The sequence below is a fragment of the Camarhynchus parvulus genome, chromosome 7 (assembly GCF_901933205.1).
Source record: "Camarhynchus parvulus chromosome 7, STF_HiC, whole genome shotgun sequence".
Lineage (NCBI taxonomy): Eukaryota > Metazoa > Chordata > Aves > Passeriformes > Thraupidae > Camarhynchus > Camarhynchus parvulus.
Window position 1 is genome coordinate 28,279,056 of NC_044577.1, and position 27,610 is coordinate 28,306,665.

General features: G+C 46.3%; 2 protein-coding genes across 2 annotated transcripts in view; one reads left to right on the forward strand and one right to left on the reverse strand.

Moving 5' to 3' along the window:
* On the forward strand, nt 1–5,514 carry UMPS (uridine monophosphate synthetase). The gene is given in 7 exon segments (XM_030952843.1): nt 1–157; nt 365–518; nt 1,813–2,201; nt 2,203–2,482; nt 3,158–3,333; nt 3,846–3,960; nt 4,752–5,514. Coding segments are annotated over 7 exon segments (1,446 nt in total). The 5' UTR covers nt 1–7; the 3' UTR covers nt 4,934–5,514.
* A 15,991-nt stretch (nt 5,515–21,505) lies between these two features.
* The window catches only part of ITGB5 (integrin subunit beta 5), a 59,424-nt gene continuing 53,319 nt past the window's right edge, over nt 21,506–27,610 (reverse strand). The window contains exons 12-15 of the mRNA XM_030952278.1: nt 27,399–27,502; nt 23,891–24,007; nt 22,617–22,783; nt 21,506–22,088 (exon numbers count right to left, since the gene is read on the reverse strand). Coding sequence (XP_030808138.1) covers nt 21,993–22,088; nt 22,617–22,783; nt 23,891–24,007; nt 27,399–27,502 — 484 coding nt within the window. The 3' untranslated portion in view covers nt 21,506–21,992. The remainder of the gene's footprint in view (nt 22,089–22,616; nt 22,784–23,890; nt 24,008–27,398; nt 27,503–27,610) is intronic.

Genomic DNA, 27,610 nt, shown 5'->3' on the forward strand with positions numbered 1-27,610 from the left:
CCCGGCGATGGCGGCGGGGCCTGCGGGGGCCGTGGCGGCGGCGCTGAGCGGGGCGGGCGCGCTGCGCTTCGGGCACTTTGTGCTGAAGAGCGGCCGCTCCTCGCCCGTGTACATCGACCTGCGCGGCCTCGTGTCCCACCCGCGGCTCCTCCGGCAGGTGCGGCCCGGGGAGCCCCAGACCCGCCCAGGCCCCGCGTGTGCTCGGGGTGGCGGCTCCCTCACGGCCCGGGGGCCGCGGGGACGGCAGCGCTGTCGCAGCTCCCGCAGGGTCGGCTCTCGGGTCGTGTCAGCAGAGGGGTTTTCATTGATTTAGTCACGTTCGCTCCAGCCTGGCTCTTAAAAAGCGTTTGGTTTTCCTTTCCAGGTTGCAGGACTCCTTTTCCAGGCAGCCCAGGATGCGGGGCTGCAGTACGACTGTGTGTGCGGCGTCCCGTACACAGCGCTGCCGCTCGCCACCATCATCTGCTCGGAAAATCAGGTGCCCATGCTCATACGGAGGAAGGAGGGAAAAGACTACGGTAAAGCCTTTAAATCAAGAGTTTGCAATTTACCTTGTTTGGGAAGTGACTTTATATAATTTGTGGTTCTTTTGTAAGGCACAGTTTCTCCCTTCCAGTTTCAGGTTACCATTGCGATTTAAGAAGCAGGCCCTTTCTCCCCTAAAGCAAACCTCCCACAGCATTCCAGCCTGATCACCTCTCCCAGCTGGTTGCTGTTTAGCCTGCATCTTTATTTGGAGACTCTTGAAGGGTGTTTTCTGATTCTTTGGTTTTGTTAATGAGAGTTTGTTTCTTTTCTTTAGCAATGTCTTTTTTTTTTTCCCTTGTTACCCTTGCTATGGTTCTGGGTTAGTGGCCTCATCCAGAAACAAGGATTTATATCTCAGATTTTCCAGCATGCTGAGACCAGAGCCACATTTTACTCTCAAACAGCATTTTGCATATTGGCACCAAAAGGAACCTTTCTAGTCTCTTCTTCATTTATCTCTCAAGCCCCTTTTTCGTTCATTATCCTGTGGTCCTGTAATCAGTGAGCCAGGTGAGCAGCAGACCCTTCTCTACTCAGCCATTTATTTGATTGTGATAAAGGATGTGGGAGAGCAGACTCTGGAGCATTAACCTGCCATATAACTGGATTTCTACGCATCCTCTTCCAACTGTGTGTAATTAGAAAGTGCACTTGTCAAAACTAACAGCTGCTCCTGTGTCAGGTAGTGGGACAGCCATGGAAATATGTGCTGTTCTTTCTTGTGAAGCACAAGCCAGTTGTGACAGCGATTAACTGCTCCTGGGAAAGCCAGGCATCCCTCTGTCGTGCTCCCCAGGAGGCCTTTCATGGATGTGTGCCTGTTGTTAGTTAGGACAAAGGCACTTGAGGCTTTACCGCTTCCAATTGTTCTAACAGGCATATCAAACACACTGTGCTGCTTGTGGAAAACGGGACATGCTGAAGAGTGCCAGTAACTTGGCTGCCTTAAAGATGTTTTAAATAACAAGAGAGTAATTTTGTAAGTCTGAGCTTTCAAGTCATGACAATACTGAATTTGTGAAGTCATCTTATTCAAACATTTGAATTTGTGCTGTTAACAGTGTGTCAGTTTTGTTATGGAATATAACTTCTGGAAACGTAAAGTAGTATTTTATCAGCTTGGACAAGTAACAGTCTTTATGAACTGAATTACAGATTAGTGAGTGAGCTGTGGTAAGAACTGTGATAAGTGGTATCTTCTAATAAAGTTTTGATTCCATTAAGGTTTTCTTGGGTTGTCTAACCTTTCCTAATTTGGTGGAGTGTATGCTTTTTATTTTTCAGGTACTAAGCGGATGGTAGAAGGCACCATTAATCCAGGAGAGACATGCCTGATCATTGAGGATGTGGTAACAAGTGGATCCAGTGTACTGGAGACTGCAGAAGCTCTTCAGAAAGAAGGATTAAAAGTCACAGATGCCATAGTGCTGTTGGACAGGGAGCAGGGTGGGAAGGCCAGGCTAGAGGAACACGGAATTCGCCTGCACTCTGTGTGCACCTTGTCTGGGGTGCTGGAGATTCTCCAGCAGCAGGGAGAAGTGGCTGCTGAGATGGTTGAAAAGGTGAAGAAATTCATAGAGGGAAATGTGTTTGAGGCAGTGGCTCAGAATGGTGCTGCTCCTGTGAAGAGGCTCTGCAAGGAGCTGAGCTTCAGCGCTCGTGCCCAGCTGCCAGGGGCTGCATCCTATTGCAGCCAGGCTTCTCATGCTCATGGAAAAGAAGCAAACAAACTTGTGCCTTTCTGCTGATGTCACCAGCCCCAAGGAGCTGCTGCAGCTAGCTGCCACCCTGGGCCCCAGCATCTGCATCCTGAAGACTCATATAGACATCCTGAATGATTTCACCCAAGAGGTAGTAAAGGAGTTGAGAACACTCGCTGATCAACATGAATTCTTGATTTTTGAAGACAGGAAATTTGCAGATATTGGAAACACAGTAAAACACCAGTATGAAGGTGATTATCATCAAGCTGGATTTACTATAACTTTGCCTCTGGTGTGTGTAACTGCAGTACTGGCACAGGTTGCCAGGAGAGTGCATGGAGTCTCCAGCCTTGGGAAATACTCAAGGGGATAAGACCTTGAGCAATCTGACCTAGCATTGAAGTTAACCCAGCTGAGAGGGCATGACCTCCTGAGTTCCCTTCCAACCTCAACTTTTTTATGAATCTGTGGTTGTGCTCAGTAAGTACTTCTGAGTTGTGTGACATGAGAAACTGCTGCCTGTTGTTACTGTACTGCTTGTGTGCCCAGCGTGGCTTTCTTTTGATACTCCATCTGCAGCTGTAGAACTGCTGTTCTCTTTTCCTATGTCCCATATGATCTGTGTGCTATCAGGGAAGATAGCACCTGTGACAGCAGATTTCTGGGCTACCATAAATGTCTCAGTAAATATTTAAGGTGAGACACTAACCAGTGTTTGTGAAAAGTAAACCGAGAGATTACACTTTGTGGTTAGGCAGCTGTCAGAACTGTCTGATGAGACTGAACTTGTAACACTCAAGCTTCAGCAGTAAAACTGTCTTTTAAATATGTGAGTGATAAGGTGTGCAGCTGTTTCTGTCTAACTTGTCTTCCTGTTTAACACATTTCTGAGGACTCTCTGCCTGTCTTCCTGCCTGTGTTCTCAGGTGGCGTGTTCAGGATCGCGTCCTGGGCAGACATCGTCAATGCCCACGTGGTTCCAGGCTCTGGAGTTGTGAAAGGTCTCAAGGAAGTGGGTCTTCCTCTCCAGCGTGGCTGTCTCCTGGTGGCAGAGATGAGCTCCCAAGGGTCCCTTGCAACGGGTGAATACACAAAAGCTGCAGTAAGTGGGCAGTCTTGTGTTGGGTTAAAAGCTTGTAAAGTGTCACAGGGAGGTTTTATGTGTTTCTAATGTTTGCACTTCCAAAAGTCCCTCCAGCTCTAACTATTGCAGGCGTTTGTTTTTTCTTTGGAGACTCAGGAACATGACTGTGTGGTGTTTAAAGGTTGCAGCTGTAGGCCAGTGATGTGAGGTGGTCAGAGTTCACACTGGGAATTTAGTACACACTGCATTTTCTATTAGCACTCTCTCCGTAGTTTTCTTCATTTCTTTCTTTAAGCAGTGCATTTCTAATTAGTTTAAATCCATTTGCAGTATTATTTATAACTTAGAAAGAAACATAATATTCACTTTTCTGCCAGAGGGGAAGGAGTGACTTTACATTGGGAAAGCAAGAGGTGTTTCATACCCCTGCTTCACACAGCTTAAAGCGTCCGAGGGTGGATGAGAAACAGATTGCTAGGCCACCTGAGCTTTAAGTATGTCGTTTTTAATTGTTCACTGATCTTTTTCAGGTACAGATGGCTGAAGACAACTCAGATTTTGTTTTTGGATTCATATGTGGATCTAGAGTTAGTAATAAACCAGAATTTCTTCACTTAACCCCAGGAGTGCAGCTGCAAACTGGAGGTAACTTTTTCTGAAATATTTTTGGTCTGTTTGTAAGTACAGAAGTGATCTAGTCTCCAGTGAAAAAGTAGCTTCTGAAGAGGGTTTGGATGCTGGTTCTCAGCTGGGAGGAGTCTGTTTCCCACTAAGGGCTGTCTCCCATATTTCTGGATATGCTGATCCCTTTCTTGGGAGCTCTGGAAGGCAGTGAGCAGACTATACAACCTTTTTTCCTGTTTTGTGGTCTGTGCATACCATAAAGCGCATTCCTGAAAACATGTAAAATGTCTTCAGATAGGTGTTAGATTAGATGTAAAACTATTCAGTAGTTGTAAAAAAATACATAACAAATAGAGAAGTCCAGCTGAAACACTTGGTGTTGATATAGATGCAGTATCAGTGTATGGAAAGTCTTGTGCTGACTGAAGAGGTTATCATGGAAGCAGATAGGGGAGATATGTTTCTCTGCAATACTTAATTTTTATGAGATCTAAACTGAAATCAACAAGCTTTTACAATAATGTTTGGGGGTTTTGCCTGCTTTAAGAAGGCTGATTATTTTAGTAATCCTGATTGGTGCTTCTTTGAGTAACTGTTCCATCTATAATGATTGGTAAACCATGAGAAAGGAGGGTGCTGGGTGTCAAATTTGATCTGTGTTTTTTGATTTGCCATGCAATTTCTAGTTCTGTTTGTGGATTGTTAGGATGAGAGCTGGGACAGGGGACCTGTTTTGTGTTCCAGCACCTCCCTGAAGGCTTTTAGTACATACAATTTTGTACAAACAAAAAGAAATGGTGTCTGTATTTCAGGTGATAACCTTGGACAGAAGTATCTAAGCCCCAAGGAGATTATTGGTGAAAAAGGCTCAGACATCATTATTGTGGGACGGGGCATCTTGGCAGCCTCAGACCGCGTCCAAGAAGCAGAGAAGTACAGGAAGGCAGCGTGGGAGAGCTACATGAGCAGGCTTGGTGCTCCTGCAGAAGATTGAAAACCACACCCTGTCCTAGCCAGTGAGCAAAGCTGATGGAGCTGCAGCCCTCATGAGGGGTCCAGTTAAATACATGGACACTTCAGCCTGCAGAGAACTGCCCTTTTGGAGAAAAATCTATTACAGAGTTGTTTTAATTGTACACACAGAGGTCAAATTGTACTTGGCATTGTTGTTTTTGATATTTGAATGTAAGAACCCAGAACTTCATGCCCAATTTTTAGCCTTAGTGGGATTTCTTGCTTGAAAAACATTGCACAAAACACTCCAAGGGTATTTTTTGGCTGTTGTTGCCTTCATCTCTTTTTCCTCACCCTCAAATTCTTTCTGGCTGTGGAAATGGTATTTTGTTATGTTCTTAATAAACTGCATCTACACACTTGATGTGCTGCCCCACCTTTACAGTTTTATTCAGCTCTCCTGTTTCCAAGGAAGCAAGTGCAGGTTTTAATGCCACACTGAAATTTAATTATGTGGTGTTTAATAAATACTTTTTGCTACCATCTTCCTTCTCACTGGCTCTGTATGTCTTTGTTTTGTGGCAGAAGTATAATAACAAGTCATCCTGGTTTGTGTTTGTGTTTCTGACTGCAGAAGTTGCTCATGATTCTGTTTACAGAATTTGTCAGAGCAGTTAGTTGTGTGCATAATTACAATGGAGCTGTTGATTAATATGAAATAAAAATATACTTTATTAGACTTCTTGTGACAATAGGTGGAATACTTGCAGTCTTTACTTTCCACTGTACATGGTGAATAAAAAGAAATAGAAATACCTTACATGATTAGTTTAGATTAAAGTGTATCTAGCATGTAAGTGGTGCAAAAAGCAATAAAAATTTTCTTGAGCAAGAAGTCAAAAACCTGTGGTGATACAGTTCTGGACTGTTGCTGTTCCAGAGCACACAGAAAGCTGGGTCCTTCTGTTCTAGGACTAGGAACAACTGTATTTAGTGAGGTTTTTGCCATTAGTGCTGGTTTTTCCCATTAGTGCTTCACCAGATCTTTGAAAATAGGAGATTGGAGAGGCTTTTTTGATTGGTTTAACTTATGCAGGATGTCTAAGAGCAAGGGACACAGGTTGGGATCTGAGGGCTTTGCTTTATCCCTCCTGTTTCAGTGACTATGTGCTCTTTCGCGATTCAGCTGCTTGTGGGGCTTAAGATGTTGTGGAGACAATGTTAGAACGTTGTGTGTGTTATTTTCCTTGGGCCTACCAGTTGTTTCAGTAGGATTAAGTATCATAATTCACACCTGGAGAATTCCACCCTGTGGAAGGTGGAACTTGTTGATTATGAGGTATCCTGGTCAGACACCCTGCAACAGTCAGTGGGATCGGATATTTCACATCAACCTCTAAGAAGTTCCAGTCCTTCAGAGTGAACAGAAGATTTTGTTTGCTGTCTCTGTATCTCATAGCCTTGAGGTCTGTAGCAGAACAAGACTTTCTCGCTTAGACCTTTTTGCAGAAAATAACTTTTTCCACCAGAGGGAGCTGAGACTCTATTTTTGGGGAGCGCTGACACTGCCGTTTTTACAGCTTCCAATAATTTCCAGCTCTAGATAATCCTCAGAATGAAAATCTGTCTGGTTTTTAACAAGTTACACCCTTGCTGTTGGGTGTATTTAAAAACATTTAAATGTCATTCGAACATTTAAAGCAGTATTCTAAAGCTCATTTAAAACAATGCTTTATCAGAAAGCTGCCTCAGGCTGAAGCTCAGCACAGTGTGGTGTTGTGGGCTCACTGTTACAGCACAAGCAGAATTTCATGAGTTCAGTATTTTCCACTAACTCTGCTGAATCGTGTTTAAGCATGTGGCTGACAGCCGTGGAGCTAAATCCCTGAGCAGGCTCTTTGGAGAGCGAGTTTATCAGGCTCTTGCTTAAAAAATAGCAACTGGATTTGGAAAGATGAATGTGATCTAATATCCAGTCACTTTTAGAGGGTACGTGCAACTCCCTTTCTTTACAAAGCGAATTCTGAGGAACAGATCAATTGGGAAACTTCATTTCACAGTCCTTCTTTGTGCCCTCCAGAAAGAGCTGTGTTCTGGCACTTCATGTGACACCAGTGCTGCAAACATTTCAATTAGTAAAACAAAAACGTGTTACCTCCTATATGCATTCTTCTGTCAGAATGATTATAGTAAACAAGTGTGTGCACTTCCTTTGAGGCACCTGAAAGTGATTAAAAATCCATTTCAAATTAAGAACAAATGTTAATTTCCTTGCTTGCTCCTGCTGCTTGCATTCATCACACAGTCCCTGCTGTTGGTCCCAACTGTTCCTAACATGGGAACTAGGTCACAATTTACAAAACTCATTTGCATCATAATATATGAATCTGAAACTCTTACAGTTCATTCTGTGATCTGATTGAGCCCATGGTAGAGGCATAAGGCTATATTTAAATTTCTCAATTTAATGATAACTGGCAGTAGGCATTTATATGGAGTTGTGATCCTTACCCATTTTGGAGTATGGTTTATAACAGAATGTAAGGAAATCACTCTTTTCGTAGTGAAATAAGATTGTGGCCAAGTGCTTGCAGCAGAAAGCTGCATGACTTGCTTATATTTCTGAGCAGCAGTTCCTGAGAATTGTGAGACCAGCACAAACTGGAACCACTAAGGAATTATTATGTAGCTGTTGATATTTGTGTGCAAAGTTCACTCTGTGTCTTGGAGATTGTGGGTATCTGTGTCAAGAGAACCCAGCCAGGGCACTTAAATCAGTATAACTGCATAAATACAGTGCTTTACTCGGACTCAAAATCCTTGCAAAATCTTGATAAACCCACTGCTGAATTAAAAACAGCCAAGTTAAACCAGCATCATCCCTAAAAGTATTATTTGTATGTCACAGTATCAACATTGCTTTATTAATGGTTAACTGACAGGTCATATTATAGTTTCCATAGCCTAGTCTATGACAATTTATTTGAAACTTAATCCCAGAAAAATAACTGAATCACTTCCCTTTAAGTTTATGTGGAAAGCCTGTTGCTGTGGATTTTTTTAGTAAGAGACACAAACATTGCGTTTAGAGAATAGCACCAAAGGCATGTGAAACACCCAGAGGAAGTTTGTTTTCAGATCTGACTCTTGGAGGTCACTGTCTCAGGGAATGGTCTGTTTTGGAAGACTGGTGATTGGGCTAGACATGCTGGATGATTTGTTTGTTTGTTTGTTTGTTTGTTTGTTTGTAACCATGCTGGTGGATCTTGGTCAGTCTGTACCACAGTGACAAGGACTGCTCTGAATGCTGCAAGGAATTAAAACTGGGTTGGCTTTTTCCTCAGTCTTGGTTCTCTGTTCCTACATGACCCATGTGGCTCTCTGAGCATTTTCTATAAGCTGATGAGAGCCACAGCCGGGCTGTGAACATGCAGGGCTGTGGGTGGAAGCTGGGCAGGACAAAGGACAGGGGGAAGCCTGAGCTAGGCTGTAACTGTGCAGGAGGTGGTGGTATGTCATAGGCTGTGTTAATTGAAATACAGACTTGATGCTAGTATTGATTGCAGCTGCTGTGGAAATCCCTGTTTGCTTTCTGGTAGTAATTTGTAGTAACTCATAGAGTAGATCTACTTGTTTTGCCAACTGTAGCTATACTTGCCTTGATAGCAGTAAACTGTAATGATTAAGAGAAAATAGGTAATAAATCCTCTGTGTCCTTGTGCATGACAGAGTCAGGCATAATACAAACAGTTGCAATCTTTGCATACTCACAAGCCAAGTAATCCTTCTGGGTTGTGGCATTAATTGATGTCAGTAGTGTGGATCTGTGATAAACAGGTCATGGATGCTTGGGAGAAGGCAGTAGAAAAGCAGTGAAAATGGCAAGATGCTTGTAGAAAACTCCTCTATGGGACAGGGATAAAGTCCCTGTTTAAGTTTAAGAATTGGCTGAATTTGGAAAGGCTGCAAACTGAGTTTCAGAAGTGACAGGACACTCAAATGCAAAGCAGAGAATAGCAAGAGGCCCTTCATCGGGCTTCTCACAGAGGTGTCAGCTGTAGGTGCTTTGTTTAGCACTGTTAGGCAGGAACTGGAAGCTTTGCAGCAAGCTAAGGATGCAGAAGTATGAGCAGTTCCCTTTGAATCCCATGGCTTTGTTGCAAACCAATTAGTTAAAAACTACCCTCAGCCATCTGGACCTATGGCACCTACAACAGAAGCCTATGGTCTCAGAGCAGATCACTAAAAAGATATATACTGAAAATGGAAAATGAGGAGGAGGCTTTGATTCTGGCAGAGAGTCTTCCTCCCCCTCTTCATTGCCCTAGCTTTTTCAGATAATGCAGCCTCCTTGTACCCTGACATTAAAACTTCCCCGAGGCTCCTCCTGGCTCCTGCTGGACAGGAAGGTCCCCTCTGCCACCCAGGGTCTTGATAACTTCTAGGAATTTTCATGCAGGACAGCCAAAAGCCTCCTGAGGACTGGGTGGGATGGGCAGTACCAGCTGGGGGCTGGAGCTGTGTTCTGGCATTTCATGTGACACCACTGCTGCAAACATTTCAATTAGTAAAAAAAAAAGTGTTACTTCCACACATTCTGACATTCTTCTGTCAGAATGATTATAGTAAACAAGTGTGTGCACTTCCTGATCCTTCATCAGACTGAGGCTGGACAGATATTTCCTGACAGGAAGAATATTTCTCCTAAACACTGATGCAGAGGCTAGAGTGAAAATCTTGTCCCTGTTGTCATCCATAATAAATGTTTCTAGAAAAATGCTGGGAGTGTGGGGCTGTCTCCTTCCCCCTCCCTCTAGTAGTCTTGATGGATGCTCTGGCTGGACAATGAGGCTGACTGCTCAGGATTTTCTTAAGGAACAGAGGCAACACCCTGGGACACGATGGTTGCGCCAGCAACAGCAACAGGGAACTAAAATTCTTGCAAAATACAGCATTCAGAGAAACCAGAAAAACCTGGCCTTAATATTATGGCATGATAGGTGGGACTGAAACACCACAGTGGCCTGGAAGGGCTGGAAAATTGACAGTCCTTAGAGGAGGCAACAAGGACAGGGAAGCACTCCCAAAGGGAAGGTCAGGTCAGAGGCATCCAGAGGCTTAAAGGAGCTCAGAGAAATAAGAACAAGGAACAAAATGCTTGAAATGCAATAGATCTGACACAAAGTGGCCCCCTGCAAACAGGAACATGATCTGGAATGGAGACACTGAGGGGACCTCCTGCAAGGAAAAGGAGGCTGGCTAAAGGAGATGCCCATGGTCATCTTGCAATGACTGTGGGATAGGCACGATGGGGGCGGCACCAGCACACTGCAGGCAGGGAAGGAGCCACCTCCCCTCCTCAGGAAGGTGCTGAGCACAATGAGGTCTTTCCCCAGCCTCATTTTCTCTAAACTAGATAAACCTGGAGTCTCCTAGATGCCTTCAAGGACCTTAACATCCTTCTTAAATTGTGGGGCCCAGCACTTCACACAGTATATGATTCAATTGCTTTTAGTCCTCATTACTGGAATCCCTTCTTACCAATGCTTGCAACTCAAACTTCACAGTTAAATCACCTTCATAACAACACAGAAATTTATGCATTCTCATTAACTGTCCCCTGTCCTTTAACAGACAGTAATAGCTCTCAAGTCTCCACTCCTCCAGATGTCATACTGATTTGGCAAGTTGGCATGAATTGAAACAACATCATGAGCATTTGTCTTTTTTACAACTTACATTATGCACACCATGCCTTGTCACTATGTTATTGCTTGTTCCTTATTTCAAGGATGGAATAGTGATCACATTGTACAATTTATGAATATAATTTCTTGAGCAGGCAACAAATTGGATTGTTGGCATTCCTTACACCACCCTTGATCATTAGATGCCAAATTTTGAGGCTCAGCAGAACCTGTCTCTGAAGCATCTTGATGTCAACCTAATTTGGCATATTTATTCCCCAATACACCAAATTATCAATAACAACAACCTTTAAAGCACATTCATATGTTGAGGCCCCACAGTCCATTACAATGCCCCAGGATACAGATTCAATTTGGGTGAGGAAGACAAGCAACTGTAATCACACTTTGTGTTACAAACACACCCAAGCGTGGTTTCGGGGTAAATGGGACAGAGCACAAGCTTGTATTGGTTCTGGAAACCTCAGGGACCTGAAATAATGAATCAGCAAATACAAACAAAAGAGGTTTTAATGGACTCTGGCATCTTACATGGAATGTTAATAACATGAATTGTCAAAGATCTGTAATCTCACTGGTCCTAATTCTACACGCTGCTGTCATCAGAGTTGGCTTGGTACTAATGATAACTGGGACATCTACGACCCAAGCAACACAACTGGCTCTATAGACCATAACCGCTATTGGGCACTCTGATTATAACAAAATTGAATTTTTTTTCTAATCCATGTTTTTCTAATTCATTCTGCAAACATGACAAGCTGGCGGCAAACTTTTTAACCCCTGAATGGTTCTGGTTTTGTGGCACTAAGAGATTACCATCACAGAGGATAGACACTTGCACCACAGCACATCTTGCTCCTTAGGCATTCCCATCTCAAGTTCTGACATTTCACTTTCAACACAACCATTACCCTGTAGATAATCAAGGCAGAGTGTTTAACACTGTACTAACAGGTCTATGAGGTTTCCAGAATCAATACAAGCTTGTGTTCTGTCCCATTTACATCATCATTTATTGACTGTGTCAGATGAAAATAGAAGTCAGCAGCACCTATTGGCTGTTCCAAGTGCTGGTGTCCTATGCCTGGTTATGTCTCTGAGGTATAAAAAGGACTTACTTTGTACCCCAAATGGAGCCTCTTTCTCTGATGCATCCCAATGTGCACAAATCCTTGTTCCCCGTGGTATTTCCTTGGCAGAGCAGACCCTCACTGGGGATAGCAGGCTGACTCCAGGTTCTGTGATGCAGCGAGGGTTGACCTTGGCTGGGTGCCCACTGAGCCTCTCTATCTCTCCCCTTCCCAGCAGGACATGGAGAGAATAACATGGAAAACAACTCATAGGTTGAGACAAGGCAGTTTACTAAAGCATAAAAAGAGACAAGCAAAAGTTTGCACGTGCATGAGCAAATGGAAAAAGTCAATCTCTACTTCCCATCAGCGAGCGATGCTCAGGCACTTCCCGGGAAGCAGGGCTGCAGCACACGTGCTGGTGGCTCCAGGAGGCAAACACTGCAGAGTAACAAATGCCTCCCTGATCCTCCTCCCTCCCTTAGCTTTTATAGCTGAGCTGACATCATACAGTATGGAATATCCCTTTGGCTAATTTGGGTCAGCTGGCCTGGTTGTGTGCCCTCCCAGGATCTTGCCCACTCCCAGCCCCTTAATGGGGGGAATGTTAGAGGGACATGTCTGACAGCAGCAGCCAAAGCACTGGTGTGTTATCAACACCTTTTTCACTGCAAAGCACAGCACTGTGAGGGCTGCTATGGGAAAATGAACTCTCAGTCCAGTCTCAGACTCCTTATTCCATGCACTGTCCACCCCTCATTCCATACCATTTGTGTCATACTCAGATCCCACAGAATTTATATATCTTCCAACTGTCCCACTGTATTTATTTCTCATTATTGGGATGCCTTCTTGCCCCTACATACAACTTAAACTACATAATTAAACCATCTCTATATCAAACATACATTTTCATTAACCACTATCCCCTGTCCTTTCAATGAAGATATTATTTTTCCATTTCATGGGCTTCTTTCATCCCTCCAGATCCATGACTTGGACTCCATTCCATCAAGATGAGTGATCAGGACAGAAGAAGGACACTTGATTGTTGGACATTGACATCAGCCTGGCTCTGGTTGCTGTTGCATTCTTCTTGCTCCCCACAAAATTCATTCTTCATCAGTTTGTGTCATTTCTGCTACTTCCTGCAACATACAACTCACACCACAGATTATTTTCCCCCCAAGGTTCAATCTCCTTGAGGTACACACCAGGTCTCCTCATTTTCTTCATCCCCCACCAAGTACACCCAGGTCCTTGGGCAAAGACAATCCCACAAATGGGCTTGCCTTTTCCCATGGGAGGAGAAATCCACACTGACTTTCCCACTTCCCTGTCTGTGCAGGGACCTTATTTCCTCCCACAGGTTGTAGGGGCTTCATTTGGGCAGGACCAGGGTGGTTACCAGATCCCCTAGGGTTGACTAGCCAAGTGGCTTCTGCTAAATTTGCATCCCAGCGCTTCCATGGCCCATTACCTTACACTCTTTTCATAGTTTTCAGCAGTCCATTATACCTTTCAATCTTCCCAGAGGCCTGTGGTTAATAAGGGATGTGATATATGCACTCAATGCCATGTTTCTTTGCCCAAGAGTTTATCAGTTTATTTTTAAAGTGAACCCCATTGTCTGATTCAATCCTCTCTGTAGTACCATGTTGCCACAAAATCTGTCCCTCAAGGTCTGGGATCTCAATGTCTCTCAAGCAGTGGCAATGTTTTACGGGGGATGTTTCCAGCCAGCCAGTTGTTGCCTGTACCATGGTCAGGATGTGACTTTTGCCTTGGTGTGTTCATGGCAATAGCCCAATATAGCCAATTTTGCAGGCCCCACCATACTGGAACCCCAGCCACCACCCTCTCTTCCAAGGAGACTCCACTTGGGTGCCTCCTTGATTGCAGCACATTTCATATTTGTGCATAACCTGTGGGGCACCTCTTGGCTACCTTTGACTGCAGCTCATATTGAATTTCCAACATGTCAGGCACAGCAGCACTCGGGTGAATCATTCAGGCCTGGTAGTCCACTGTCAGCCTCCATTCCCCACCAGACTCACTGGCCAAACGGTGAGCAGGTCCTGCTGACCACTCCTTGGCTCTCCAAGGACTAATGGATGGGGAGTTCATGGATGGAGGTTACAGAGTCTTGCTTGGTGAGATACTGCTGCTGCTGCACAGTCCTGGTAGCAATTGGTACTTGCTGGTCTTCATTCAACCTGCAGCAATCCTACAATGAAGGAATCTTCTGAGAGGCCAGGGAGGCTGATTAACTCTTTGATCTTCTCTGTATTCACTGTAGCTACACTAAAAGCCCATGGATATCCTTTCGGACCCCTGAAGTATCTAGCTGATGCCAAGGATACAAGGGGCCTTTGAACCAGTCACAGCCAGAGGCAGTATCCTTCCCACTTGTTCCCTGCTAAGCTCACCTTGGCCTCTAACACAGAAAATTCCTGGCATCCCCCTATCATTCCAAAGATCCAGATGGATTCTGCACTCCTGTGCATTGATGGCATCAATGTACAATGTATCTACTAAAGCTTTGCACTTCTGTGGATCTGATGTGCCAGGCCATCGAACCCACACAGTCCAGTAGGCCTGGTCATCCCTCTCCTCCTCCTGGCCAGAGGCAGGGACCCTCTACTCCTGCTCCTGGTCAGAGCATTCACTGTCTGACCTCTGCGATGCCAGATCAGAAGTCCCCTCATCGGGGTGAAAGGAAGTGATTTTAGCTCTTTTGTGTCTGGGAAATCGCTGATTGCCTTCTTGCCTCTCTGTGGCAACCACACTGGCAGTCTTCTTGGGTGACCCTTTAACAGCCTTCTTCCCTCTCAGTTCACGGACACGGGCTTCCAGCTTAAAGGTGGGCTCACCCACCCACTTCCTCATGTCCTCCCCCTGGTCCCGCAGGAAGAACCAGAGCTCCCCACGGGGCCTGCGCTTGGGGCTCCCCTTCCCTCTCACCGGGGAAGGAGAGGACCGATCCCGTGGGCTGCCCCTGAAAGATGGGCTGCTGGCTTGTAGGGACGAGGAAGTGCCCAGAGTTTCTTCTACATTTCGGAGCCAGGAGGAGGCCATCTCCACGGTCGGTGTATCCATTTGTGGGTGGTACAGTGATACCAAGCTGCTGGAATATGATGCAGGGGCACTTTGAACCACCTTCCTCCACATGGCCATTGTGCAAGGGGCATCCTCTGGATCTTCAGGGACCCTGTCAATTTTTAGATCGCTATAGATGATTTCCAGCACTGCTAATTCTCTCAAGTACTGGATACCTTCATCTGCAGTGGTCCACTTCCCTGGGGAGTTCACCAGATCTTCCTTAAATGGGTATCTTGCCCTCACGCTTGAGAGGAGCCGTCTCCAGAGGCTGCAAATTGCTCCTTCCTTTCCAATTCCTCTTTCAATTTCCCGATCTTTAGCAAGGGATCCCAGCTGCTGGGCTTCGTGACCTTCCAGCTGCTGTCTGCCAGCCCCATTGTCCCAGCATCGAAGCAGCCAGGCAGAAATGGGCTCACCTGGCTGCCGGCTGTAATCTTTGCGCAAGTCTCGGAGTTCTGACGAGGTCAGGGACCGAGTAACTTCAGTTTCCTGTTTGATTTGCCTCACTCCTTTTGATTTCTTTGATGAAGGACCTGCCTCTTGATCTAACCCCTCCTTTCCTACTGTCACTTCCCCTTCTTCCTCCTCTTCTTCTTCCTCCCTTACTAATCGATGGAAAGGGTGTGTCACTTGCCTTGTCCATTTTTTTGCTTTCACTTCTGGTGCAGTTACTGTGGCTGCTGTGGTTTGAGTTCCTGACTCAGCCATAGTGTCCTCCAATGCAGTTTGGCTTCCTGCCTCAACTACAGTCCTCTGAGAGAACTGAACAGTGGCTCGGTAGGCACAGGCCAGGCCCCAGTACAGGGCAAGAAGCTGCTGGTGTTCAGTGGGGTGAGCAAGGCACCCTTCTATCAGCTGATGGGTCAGTTTGTCAGGATTAATTACCTGTTCAGGTGTAAAGTCCCAGGCAATGGGAGGTGAAAACCGCCCTAGGAACCTGCCCAAATCCTTCCATGCACCTTGCCACCCAGGAACTGGATGCCTTGGGGCATCTTTCAATATCTCCTCACCCAAAGTTTGTTTTTTCCTACCCCAGGATGATGCCAGATTCCATGAGCTCCATAGAATGCCAACAGTATTAGCTAATATTATTAAGAGTATTAAATGGCTTACATAAGGATGAGCAAAGACCAAGGGAGCCTGCATTATAAAAGCATTCACATCAATTACCGTCCCCAGAACATAGCTCCCCACACACAACAAGGCCATCAGTGTAAGAGCAAAGCACAGAGCCATTGTTTTTGCTAACATGTTCCCAAACTCAGCAAAATAAAGAGATAAGGAGTGCAGCTCACAAACTCCGTGTCCTGCACGGAAAGCTTGCTACTCTATAACTACGATTTACTTTTTACTACAGCATGCAATACAGATATAGCTATGTATATATATATATATATATATATATAAAAACTGCCTTTATCTCACCCCACTACTGGGCACCAAAAAGGACTGTAGTGTGCTGACCTTGGCCAGGCAGTAGGTGCCCACTGAGCCTCTCTATTGCTCCTCTTTGCAGCAGGACACAGGAGAGAGTAAGATGGAAAACAGCTTGTAGGTTGAGATAAAGCAGTTTACTAAACATGAAAAAGACAATTAAAAGTTTGCACGTGCATGAGCAAAGGGAAAAAGTCAATCTCTACTTCCCATCAGCGAGCGATGCTCAGGCACTTCCCAGGAAGCAGGGCTGCAGCACGCGTGCTGGTGGCTCCAGGAGGCAAACACTGCAGAGTAACAAATGCCTCCCTGATCCTCCTCCCTCCCTTAGCTTTTATAGCTGAGCTGACATCACACAGTATGGAATATCCCTTTGGCTAATTTGGGTCAGCTGGCCTGGTTGTGTGCCCTCCCAGGATCTTGCCCACTCCCAGCCCCTTGATGGGGGGGTATGTTAGAGGGACAGGTCTGCTCAGCAGCAGCCAAAGCACTGGTGTGTTATCAACACCTTTTTTTACTGCAAAGCACAGCACTGTGAGGGCTGCTAAGGGAAAATGAACTCTATCTTAGTCAGACCCAACACACTGTCCAAGTGAGACTTTGCCCATTGTCAGCAGGCCCCACTGTTGGGATGGGTTTGACAAGCACTTGGTACCAGCAACAATTTATATAGCATTTTATAGATGTATTTATAACATTTTGTATATGTATGTATGCATTTATAACATTTTACATATGTATGTGCACATACACACACACACACATATATATGCACACACATGTATATACAGGCATGCATATAATCACAGAATCATTTAGGTTGGAAAAGACCTTCAGAATCATTGAGTATGTATTTTTAATCTGTGCTGCCATCCAGTAACCCTAGGAACTGAACACGGGGTTGCTGCCTTTCTGAGCACACAGTCTGTCGTTCAAATACCTCCAAAATGAACCATGACATCTTCACTCCAAGTAAGCAAGGGTTAGATTAGAATCATAAAACCACAGAACCATTTAGGTTGGAGAAAACCCTTATGCTCATTGAATCCCAGTGTTACCCCAGCACTGACAAGTCCACCACCAAACCACATCCCAAAGTGCTCCATCTACTTGCCTTTTAAACACCTCCAGGTTTGTTGACTCCACCACTTCCCTGGGCATCCTGTTACAATGGTTGACAACTCTTTCAGTGAACATATTTTTCCTAATACCCAACCTAAGCCTCCCCTGATACAACTTGAAGCCATTTCTTCTTGTCCTAAATAATAATTACTGGTAAGCATTTTTGCTGCTTTACTAGTGGTAATTTTATGATGACTTGTAAAATTGAAATATAAACTTGCTACTAATATTCATTACTGCTAATATTGATTTCTGCTGCTGTTGAACTATATATTTGCTTGAGCTGGTTTTGGTTAGGATAGAGTTAATTTTTTTTCAGAGCAGCTAGCACAATTCAGATTTTTGCTGGGAACAGTGTTGATAATACAGAGATGTTTCAGTTACAGCTGAGCAGAGCTTACACAGATTCAAGGCCTTTTCTGCTCCTCCTCCCCCAGCGAGGATGCTGGGGGTGCACAAGGAGCTGGGAGGGGACACAGCCAGGACAGGTGAGCCCCACTGACCACAGGGATATCCCAGAGCATCATGCTCAGCACACAGAACTGGGGGAAGAAGAAGGAAGGGGGGTACCTTCACAGTCATGGCGTTTGTCTCCCCAAGTCACTGCCAGGTGTGAAGGAGCTCAGTTTTCCTGGGACTGGCTGAACAACTGCCAGCCAGACTCTGAAGGAATGAATTCCTTGTTTTGCTTTGCTTGCATGCAGCTGAGGCTTTACTTATGGGACTGTCTTTAGCTTGACCCACATTTTCTCACTTTTTTACTCTTCTGATTCTCTCCCCTATCCCACTGTGGCAGAATGAGAGTGGCTGTGTGGGGCTGAGTTGTCAGCTGGGGTTAAACCACCACAGCCTTACAGTAGTTACTCATAGCATAGACACACTTGTTTTGCTAATCACCAGCATGCTTGCCCTAATAGTGGTGACTTGTATTAAAATGCAATGAAGTAAATTAGGAAATAAAGCCTCCATGTCCTTGTGCACAACAGGGTCCTGCAAACCCATGGTTGCAACATTTGCCCTCACACAGACTGGGTGATCCTGGGTCATGGCAGCTGAATGGACAAGTTTCTGATCTGGCTGCAGACACCAGCAGAAACTAGTGGGCATGCAGGAAGGGACAGGATGAAATAAACTCCTGTGTCTCTGCTGTGCAGTTGTGACCTTTGCAGGCTGGCAGTGGAGAGGAGAACAACAGCCAATTCCAGTTCCTGTGTTCAGGTATGGAGATGGTGCTGCGATATGCTGCTGGGCTGCAGATGCAGTGAGTTACCTCACTGTGGCATTTCCTGCAGGCAGCTTGTGATCCTTCTCTCAGCACTGGAGCTCCTTGGCTTTCCACTTGGCTGGAGAAACGCGAGGTTAAATAAGTTCAAGAGTGTGGAGCATTCATCTTCCAGAGCCTGGGCTTAGCCTTCAGCTGCTGAGCACCTTCTTGGTCCACTGTAAAGGGCAATGAGGATGCAGGCAGGCATGCCTCACTCGGGCTCATGTAACAGAGAATAGTTTCACTGCACCTCCACAATTAACAAAGCAAATCATGCTGCCATTGCCCTTGACCTTTCCCAAGGAATGCTGCTGTCTCCTCCCCCAACCAGCAGCACAGGGAAAAGGCACTGGTGAACCCCAGCCCCAGCAACCCTGCAGCAGCAGCAGCAGCAGCCCTCAGCTGTGGCTGGGGAAACAGGAGGAGATGATGTTGCAAGGGCATCCGGATTCCAACTTGGCCAGACAAGCACTGACGTTTTTCCATCACATCTGACCCGTTGATGCCTTCTGCTGGAGCTTTCATTCAGGAATGCTAGCTGTGGTCAGGCTGCATGTATTTACAGACACAAATAAACTGCTGCTGACTGAAATACACCACTCCCATGACTGTGCTTGGCACTGCTCTTGCAAGGGTAAAGGCAGATCTGCTTACCCAGTAACACAAAGCCTTAGCAGTGCTTCCTTAATTTTTTTTAAAATGCAACCTTGTGGAAAAGCTGAATTTGGGGGGCTGGTCTGCACTGCCTGGTGCAGCACCACAGGCAGCACCGACAGCATCAACCCTATTCACTTGTTTTTGTACACTGGCTTAGTAGCCTGGCTTGTGGCACCCTTCCCTTGCTTATTTGGGGCACATTGCTCCCTGCCCACTCTGCAGACCAGTCTGCTTAACAGCTGAGCTGTCTCCCTGGGCAGGGGAAGGAGGGCACTTGCAGTCCTGTCCCCAAGCCTTTTCTCTGCTTTTTCCACTCTCCCTGCCCAAACCACCCCTTAGCAATGAGTCAAATCTTGGCTCCCTACAACTGCCTGGGCTGCCCAGTCTCTCAGCCCTAACCCAGTGTTGTGGGAAATGCCACAGCACAAAGGTAATCTGCAAGAGTGCAAGGGAAAGGGTGGCAGGGGGGCACTGCCCGTGCCTCTCCTTTCAGAGTGCAAAGGGGTGGATTTGTTTTTAAGCTGCTTGGTCCCTCACAAATTAACTGAAGCAGAAGTGTATTCACAGCATTTGCTGCTTTGGGTGGCAAAGCTGGTTTAAAGCATTCCTGCCCTTCCTTTTCCTGGGCTTTTCTTCCTGCTCCCCCTTTCTGTGCCTGGGGCAGTATGACTTGTGTGAGGCAGCCACGTGAACCAAGCTAAAACTTGCTCTGTCTCCTTGTGATGATTATTTTCTGACTGCTTTCTGTTTTTTATGTCAGTGATGAAATCTGTCTTGCCATCTTGGCACATGGCAGTGGGATGATCACAAACCCCAAATTTACCCCAAGGATGCTCCTTCCCAGGTGGCAGGGTTAGTCCCAGCTATTCAAAATGCTATTTCTTGGCCTATAAACTTTAGCCTGGACTTCATTATTGTGTAGGAGATGTGGAGCTCTGAAGAGCTGCCCCTGTGCAGTACTCAGGCCTGTCCTGCTGCTGTTGGTGCTGCAGGGAGGAGGCAGCACAGCCTCCAGCCCACCCGTGGTGGGTTACACTAAGGCAGCATCTAACCAGAGCTTGCCTCTGCACTTGTGTTCAGGATGGATCTATGCACCCTCCTCCCCTGCTAGGGCAGATATGGTGGAATGAAGTGGGAAGACAGCATAAATTTCATTTGCTTGAGGTCTTGAGTTTTTTACCCCACCTGATGAGCCCCGATGCTGCCAAGGCGCCACTTGCTGCCCTCCTAAAAATGCCAGTTCCGAGATATTTTTAGTGTGGTCTGCTGCATTTCTTCAGTGCTGCTTGTAGGCAGAGGGGGGGCCATAAAGTTCTTGAAGGAGAGCTGTTTTTACTGAACAAATAAGAGCTTCTGTTTATAGAGGCAAAAACACATAAAAAAAATAAATCCGGAAGGATGGGCCCATGGCCCTTTTCCAATGAGAAGAGCAAGTCAAAACAATGAACACCATTTGTTTTTGCTTTTCCCTGGCAAGCTTCCTTCAGCTGACTATTGCATGATCTGTTCAGGGTGAAGAGACAAGAAAAAAAGAAATTTAAAAAAAGAAGGAAAAAAAATCCAGGCAGTAGCAATTGCTCCAGCTCCTCTCTCCTGCGGCGGCTGCAGCCCCGTCTGTGTGGGTTTAAAGCTGCAGCTGTCAGCAGGGTAACCCAAACCCCAGCTACAGAGGAAAACAGACAGGGCTGGGGGAATAGTTTGGGGGGAAAAAATAAAAAAAACAAAAAACCAAAGCAAAATATATGTCGTGAAGCAACAACACTGGTCTTTATCCAGCTCCTTCCAAAGGGTCAGGGCTCCTCTGATTTTCCAGCTGGACTCCATAGGACCCCACAGCAACAGTCCTCTGGTAAAAAGTCAGAAGTCTGGATGAGCTGCTGTGTGCTCTCAGTTGCCCTCCTGCAGCCCCCCCAGGCTGGACACCTACTTGCACACCACAAGAAATGGGTGTTTTTATTAGTTTCCTCAGACTGAACTCCCTTCTCCTTGAGCTCCCACCAGTTTCCAATCTGTTTAACACCATTGGCTCAGATCAGGAGCTCCCTGCCCCAGGTCAACACCAGTGTATTAAATCAACACAACTGCTGTGGCAGTCCCTACAGCTCCAGCTCCATGTTTTATGGCCATGCTTTGACGGATAAGGCTCTATTAATAAATCCATCAGGTAGCACCACTGCTGCTGGCAGGAGGAGCAAGCCCCAATTTTGGTGGGGGTCTCAGCAAAGAAACAATCCACTCTATTCACAGCATCATATATGCACAACTGTTTTATTTTGGGGTTTATATAAAAAAGTTCCTAAAGACTGCAGAGCTTTTTTATCCTAATTTCTTACACATATGGTTCCAGGACCCTGTTTTCAAGCTAATTCCCCCCTAACAACTTGTGGTGGAGTGGGCTCCCCTGATTTTTGACCTAGTCACCTTTTCTAACAGGATATGTCTAAAGCTGCAATATGGCACTTGGTTCACTTAGTTGGCAGGTTTAATACATCTGGAAAGCTGGGGTATGGAGATGCACACGGCTCAGAGTCCAACAACACAGGCAGGGACCCTGCCCTCACATCTGTGCCTCCAGAATGAACCAGACCTTTCTCCTTACTGTGCAAATAACAGGCTTTGGTCACCGACCAGTCCCGTCGTAAGGGATTCTCGCCCCTGAAGAGAATCCCATCTTCAAGTGGGGAAGCAGCCCGGCCATTCAAGCAATTGTCCACGGCAGTGCCAGGCACTGAGACCCCTTCAGTCAACTGTACCGTTGTAAGACTTGTTGAGCTTGTTGAACGTGAACTCTACGTTATGTGTGGAAATAGGCTTTCGGTAGAGAGGATTGGATGCCTTTGGAGAGAGCAGAAGACAAAAAGAACAAAGATGAGGCACAAAGTCTGTACCACGGTAAAAACATACCAATTAGCTTGATGACAGCACCATGTTTGGCATCAAGTGCCCTGAACTTTCAGATCCAAAGGCAGCGCTGTTTACCCAGAGCTGGTCCATCAGACCCACCTTCCATCCTGCCTGCAGACAGAGGCACTGCCCTCCAATGCTGAACATCCCCCCTCAAAGCCTCCCAGAAGGGCTCCCTCACAGACCTGACCCATGCAGCTGCCACCACAGTTTCTCCTACCTCCTTCAGCCTCCAGCTCTGCTTGGAAAGAGATGATGAGGCCAAAGGCTGGGTATAGTTTTGCAAAGCATTTATAACTTGCCTAAGAGAAGGTAGAGCAAGATGCTGGACTCTGAAGGCACCACAGGGCATGGACACCTGCATCCCTCGTTCCTGCCACCCTTTTCCATCACTGCAGAGCTGTTTGCTGCCAGTGCACCCCAAGAGCTCCCCCAGCAGAACCCCCACCCTGGGCTCACCATTTCGTATCTGGCGCGGGAACGCTCGCTCTGGAATCGGTCGAACTCCCGCCTGTCGTGGATGGTGACGAGCAGCTTCCAGAGCGCCAGCAGGATGATGCCAATCAGCACCACGCTGCCAATCACTGCCAGCACGATGGTCACAGCGCTGGGGGCTGAGCTGCAGGCTGGCAGAGAGGCAGAAAAGCTAATTAGCTCTGGTGTGAGTGTATCCCAGGTCAGGTAATAACTTGGACTGCAGCCACAGAGCAAGTGACCTCAGGCAGCGCCAGCAGCAGTGGCTAAATTTGAAAAAGCAACAGTTCCCTCTGAAATTGAACTGATTTTTTAAAATTAAATAAATTCCTGGCTAGAGGCAGGTCAAAGGGATACCTCCCATGGATGTCATCAGAGCTGGGATGTCACATAGTAGGGCTGCAGTGCCACTGTCCAACACTGATGCAGGGTTTTAATGCCAGCTGAGCCATGTGGGACACGGAGTGTTAAGGTAACCTCTGGCAAAAGCCAGCTCAGCTCCTCCCACACAGAGACAGGTGATCACTAAGGACTTTATATAAGGACATTAACTGTCAGCTAATCAGCTGCTCTTTTAATTAAGTGCAAGCTGCAGCACAATTGAAATAGAACATGAGGAATCTCAGTCTTTCCCATATTGGCCCGTGCCTTGGAGGACCAGAACAAATCACAAGAAGCTACTGCTGGATGCTCACCAGCTTGTCCTGCAACACCACAAGGGGTTTTCTTTGAGCAACTGCATTGCATGTGATTAAAATAATGCTGGGAAGCACAGCTGTCTGCACAGCCTGTGGAGGGGAGTAGGGACACACAGCCCTTACACTGCCTGGATCAGAACTCCTTGGCAATGTGGAAATCCTTAGGTGGTGCAGGGCTTTCCCAACATCCTAACTTAACCAGCAGCTGCACCAGGTGTCCTCTTCTGATGTTTTTGCTCACAGGGGCTTTATCTCCAAATCAAGCATACTTTTTGCTACTTAAATAGGCTTTAATTAATTCAGCCTCCTAAAGCTCTTCAGCCACTTGCTGGCGATGCTGATGGCTCAGGTACAAGGTTTACTCTCACAGTTTGTTTTTCCTAAGGTGGGAGCATTTGGAGCTGGGTTTCATCACTGTAAAACACTTCAGTCTAAATCAGCCTGGTTTATCTGCTCACATATGCAGCCATCCTTTCTGCAGCCCACCAGGCCCCCCAGCAGCCCATCACCTCTCCTGAGGCTGCCAGTGCTGTCAAAAAAGAAACCCAAGGGAGGGCCAACCTGGCTCCTTGAGGACGGTGAGGTTGGATTTCCCACTGGGAAGCTCCATGTAGGTGAACTTCATGACGCAGTTGTTCACTGGGTAGGCACAGAGGATTACGTTGGGGTCATCTGTTTCTGGAACCAGATGGAAGGATCACAGGATTTTGTAGAAGTTTTTATACATTAAAAAAAATCCTAGACACTGCAGAACTTTTGTACCATAATTTTTCAAATAAATGCTTCCAATACCCTCTGTTTTTTAACATAATTCCTCCCTAACAACCTGCAATGGTGTGGGTGCCCTGATTCTGAGCTAGTCACCTTGTCTAACAGGCTATGTCTAAAGCTGCAATACAGCACTTGGATGACTTAGCTGGCAGGTTCAGTATTAGGAATTAGCACAGCTCTCCCCTGCAAGATAAGCAGAGCTTTCCAGGGATGCCTGGGAGCAGAGGAATGGGGAGTAAGCCTGGAAAGCAGCACAGTTTGATCACAACTCGTACAAATTGTAACAGAGCAGTGTCCAGATTTAGTGCTTGAGAAAATGTGGCACTTGGCAAACATCACACAGCAAACAAACTCCACCTCGCATGCACACACATTCTTCCTCCATGCAAGTCTGCTTCTGCAATAAATGCCATTTTCTTCTTAATTTGCTAAATTTCTTGAAGAGTGGAAGGAGAAGGGAAAACAAGGAGCACTGACTCAGACAGAGCCAGCAGCAGCAGCCCCTGGCCAGCTCACGCTCCAGCTGCACCGAATAGCTCCAGCTCCGGAAACGGCTGAGAAGTTTGTTTTCAAAGAGTGAGATAGAAAAGGAAAATGGGAAGAGGAGGAGGGAGAGAGGGGGAAGGGAGGAGCTGGTTGCAAGGATGATGTGTAGATATGGGAATTGCAAGAAATGAGAGGACTTTATTCCCAGAGCCACGCAAGCGCTGTGTGTTTGTGTCTGACGCGCCACCGCACCAGACAGAGCCTGGTCACTGTCAGTGCTGCCTGAGGAAGGCTGCTTCACAGAAACAATTTAAGATTGAGCAAAGCCATCGCCTAAGGTTTGCAGATCTAGCTTAACGGGTGATTTCAGCAGAGCCACTGCCCTGCACAGCTCTTTCGATGCCCCCACAGCAGAGACAGCGACTGGAGGGAGTTGGGGAAGCATCTCTGGCTGTGACAGGAGCACAGCTCTGCCAGCCTGCAAGGGCTGAGAGTTTCATGGGACAGGAATTTGGGGACCCAGCGCTCTTAGCTAGCAAAGACATGCATGACCTTGTCTTAGGCACCTGGAAATAGCTTCCCACAGTTCTCATATCCATGCCTGTCATGCTGAAAAATGATCACATGAATGGCCACTGCTATTAGGGCCAGCCCCTTAGCTCTCTCCTGTCTGTTTGTTTTTCCTTTCAATGCCTTTGACCTGCATCCAGTTAAAAGATTAATACCCTCCATTTCAACAGCTGAGCTCACATGCAGCTGCCCCTCTGACACGTTCCTGGTGTGGACAAACCTCAGCTGCTCCTACCCTTGGACAGGAAAACCTCCTCTATCTACACAGTGGTAGCAAAGCATGGGCTGGAAAAGTGCTGATTGTTAGAAAGCAAAGTACTAATTAGATTAATATAGATAATACTTCCATGTTTCTTGACTAATGCCCTTTTGAGTTGAGCAGCAAATCTTAGTTCGTGTAGGTCTAGCTGCTTTCACTCCCATCCTTGCACCATCATTTCAGTAAAAGATACAGCGATTAAAGTCTCAATAGTAATGATTTCTGTTGATCTTCACTAGGTTTCAGAGATCACATGTCATGAGAGAGAGGTGTGAGGGCTCCACTGAGTTTTCAGGTTCACTGATGCGTGCTGCTGCCAGGTTCAGCTCAGAGCAGGACCTGCCATGCTCCTCTCAGGCTGAAAGCTCCTCTCTGGAACTACCAGGAATGCAAAGGAATGCAGAAGCAGAGGAGATCCTGCAGAATACAAAGCAAGTCATACAAGCCTCCCATGAGGCAGCCTTCTGGCTCGTGAGTCCAGTGACAGAGACCTCTGCTCTACAAAGCTTTGAAGCCCTGACTGCATCATATCCAGAGTCAAAAGGCAGCTGGGATGCTTAAGGCTGTGTTCATTGCAATTTGATATTTAAGAAGGTCTCATCTTCCTCTGCCAGGACAATACAGACCTATGTATTCTGTGACAAATATCAGCATTCTGCCGTTCAGCAGGAACTTGTAATATGTGCTGAATTATACAAAGGAACTTGAAAAGTAGGATTTGGCCAAGTCTGCCTGTGAAGAAGTCCATAAGAACTTTCTTTAGGAATATTTTGCTTTACCTCTTCCTCTAGCAGCTCAGATCTCCAAGCTATGAAGTGCCTTGAGCTCCAGATCGTAGTCCTATGTGCAATCTGACAGCAATAGTTCAACAGAAGCATAAGCATAATTCCCAAAAATGTCTTAAAGCAGCAATCTGGCTGTTTTTTCTCTGAAAGCCATGCAGGGGGGCTGGAAAACGACAGCCCAGCCTCACCTTCCAGGAAGCAGGTAGAACAAAAGCTGACTTTGGCATAGTACATTAACCAGGCAGGAGGGATGAGCTTTGATTCTCAATATGTGCTGGCCAGACAGGCATTAGAAAGGAGCTTTGTGTGTTTTGAACTTCCAAACCTCTCGCAGGGTGCTGGTGCAGGTGCACTCCCTGCTAAACTGCACGGTGAATGGAGAGAATGAGAGCAAGTGTCCCAAAGGGAAGGGTAGGAAACTCCACTGGTCATAATTTAAAAGTGGGGCACTGGATGTGAGAGGAGTCAATGGGAAAAACATCACCTGCAGACAGCTTAGGAGGAAGTGAGTGAAAAGCTGAGCAACGTGCGGGACTCCCACATCTATAAACCAAGGAAGAGGAGGAAATGCCAGATGCAGACAGTAACTTATCCCTGCTTGATCTCCATCCCTCCCTCCAAGAGATAAGGCCAAGGTCAGGATTGTGATTAAATCTGTACGGATCCCCTCTACTCCCCTAAAGAGCAACCAGGCACTCCCAGAACATATCTTGAAAAGAGAGGGGGAAGTCATCTGCTGAGGATGCACACGTGGGGTGACCTCTAGAAGAGGACACAAAGGACAGGAGATTGCCAGGGGGACTTGTAGCAGCCAGTTCCACCAAAGCAGAACGCATTTGCAAAACAGCTTTGCTTTCTTTTACTTTTCTTGGGTGATACTTTGTCCTTTTGCACTCTCTCACGACTCCTCTCATCTGTCTCATGTGACATCACCCCACCCTCTTTGCTCCCTGCACTGGCAGTAGTGGTTAGATGTAATTTAAAATCAAGGAGTTTTTTTACTTCAGTATGGATTATAGCCTGGAGACAGCATCACACATACCACATATACACATATTCATACTACCTACACACACATTTCTAAATACCAAGTGCTCCCTGAAGCTTTCTTTACAAGTATGTCTTAGTCTGGTTAAGAAGAGTTCAATGCCACAGTCACCAGCTCCCACCACCTGCAGTCCTGCTGCTGCCAGCTTACCAAGAACATCCACAGTGGTGATGATCTCATCCTTGCAGTGCTTTTGGCAGGTTTGGTTATCAGCCAGTCTTCCTGAGTTAAACAGCTTGCACTCAATACAATCCCTGCAGGAACACACACAGAGGGGAAGATTAAGCACACAGAAACTGCATGAACACAGGGATTCAGCCCTTGGGAAGGAACTCCTTGGGTGCTGGTCTGGAGGCTGCACA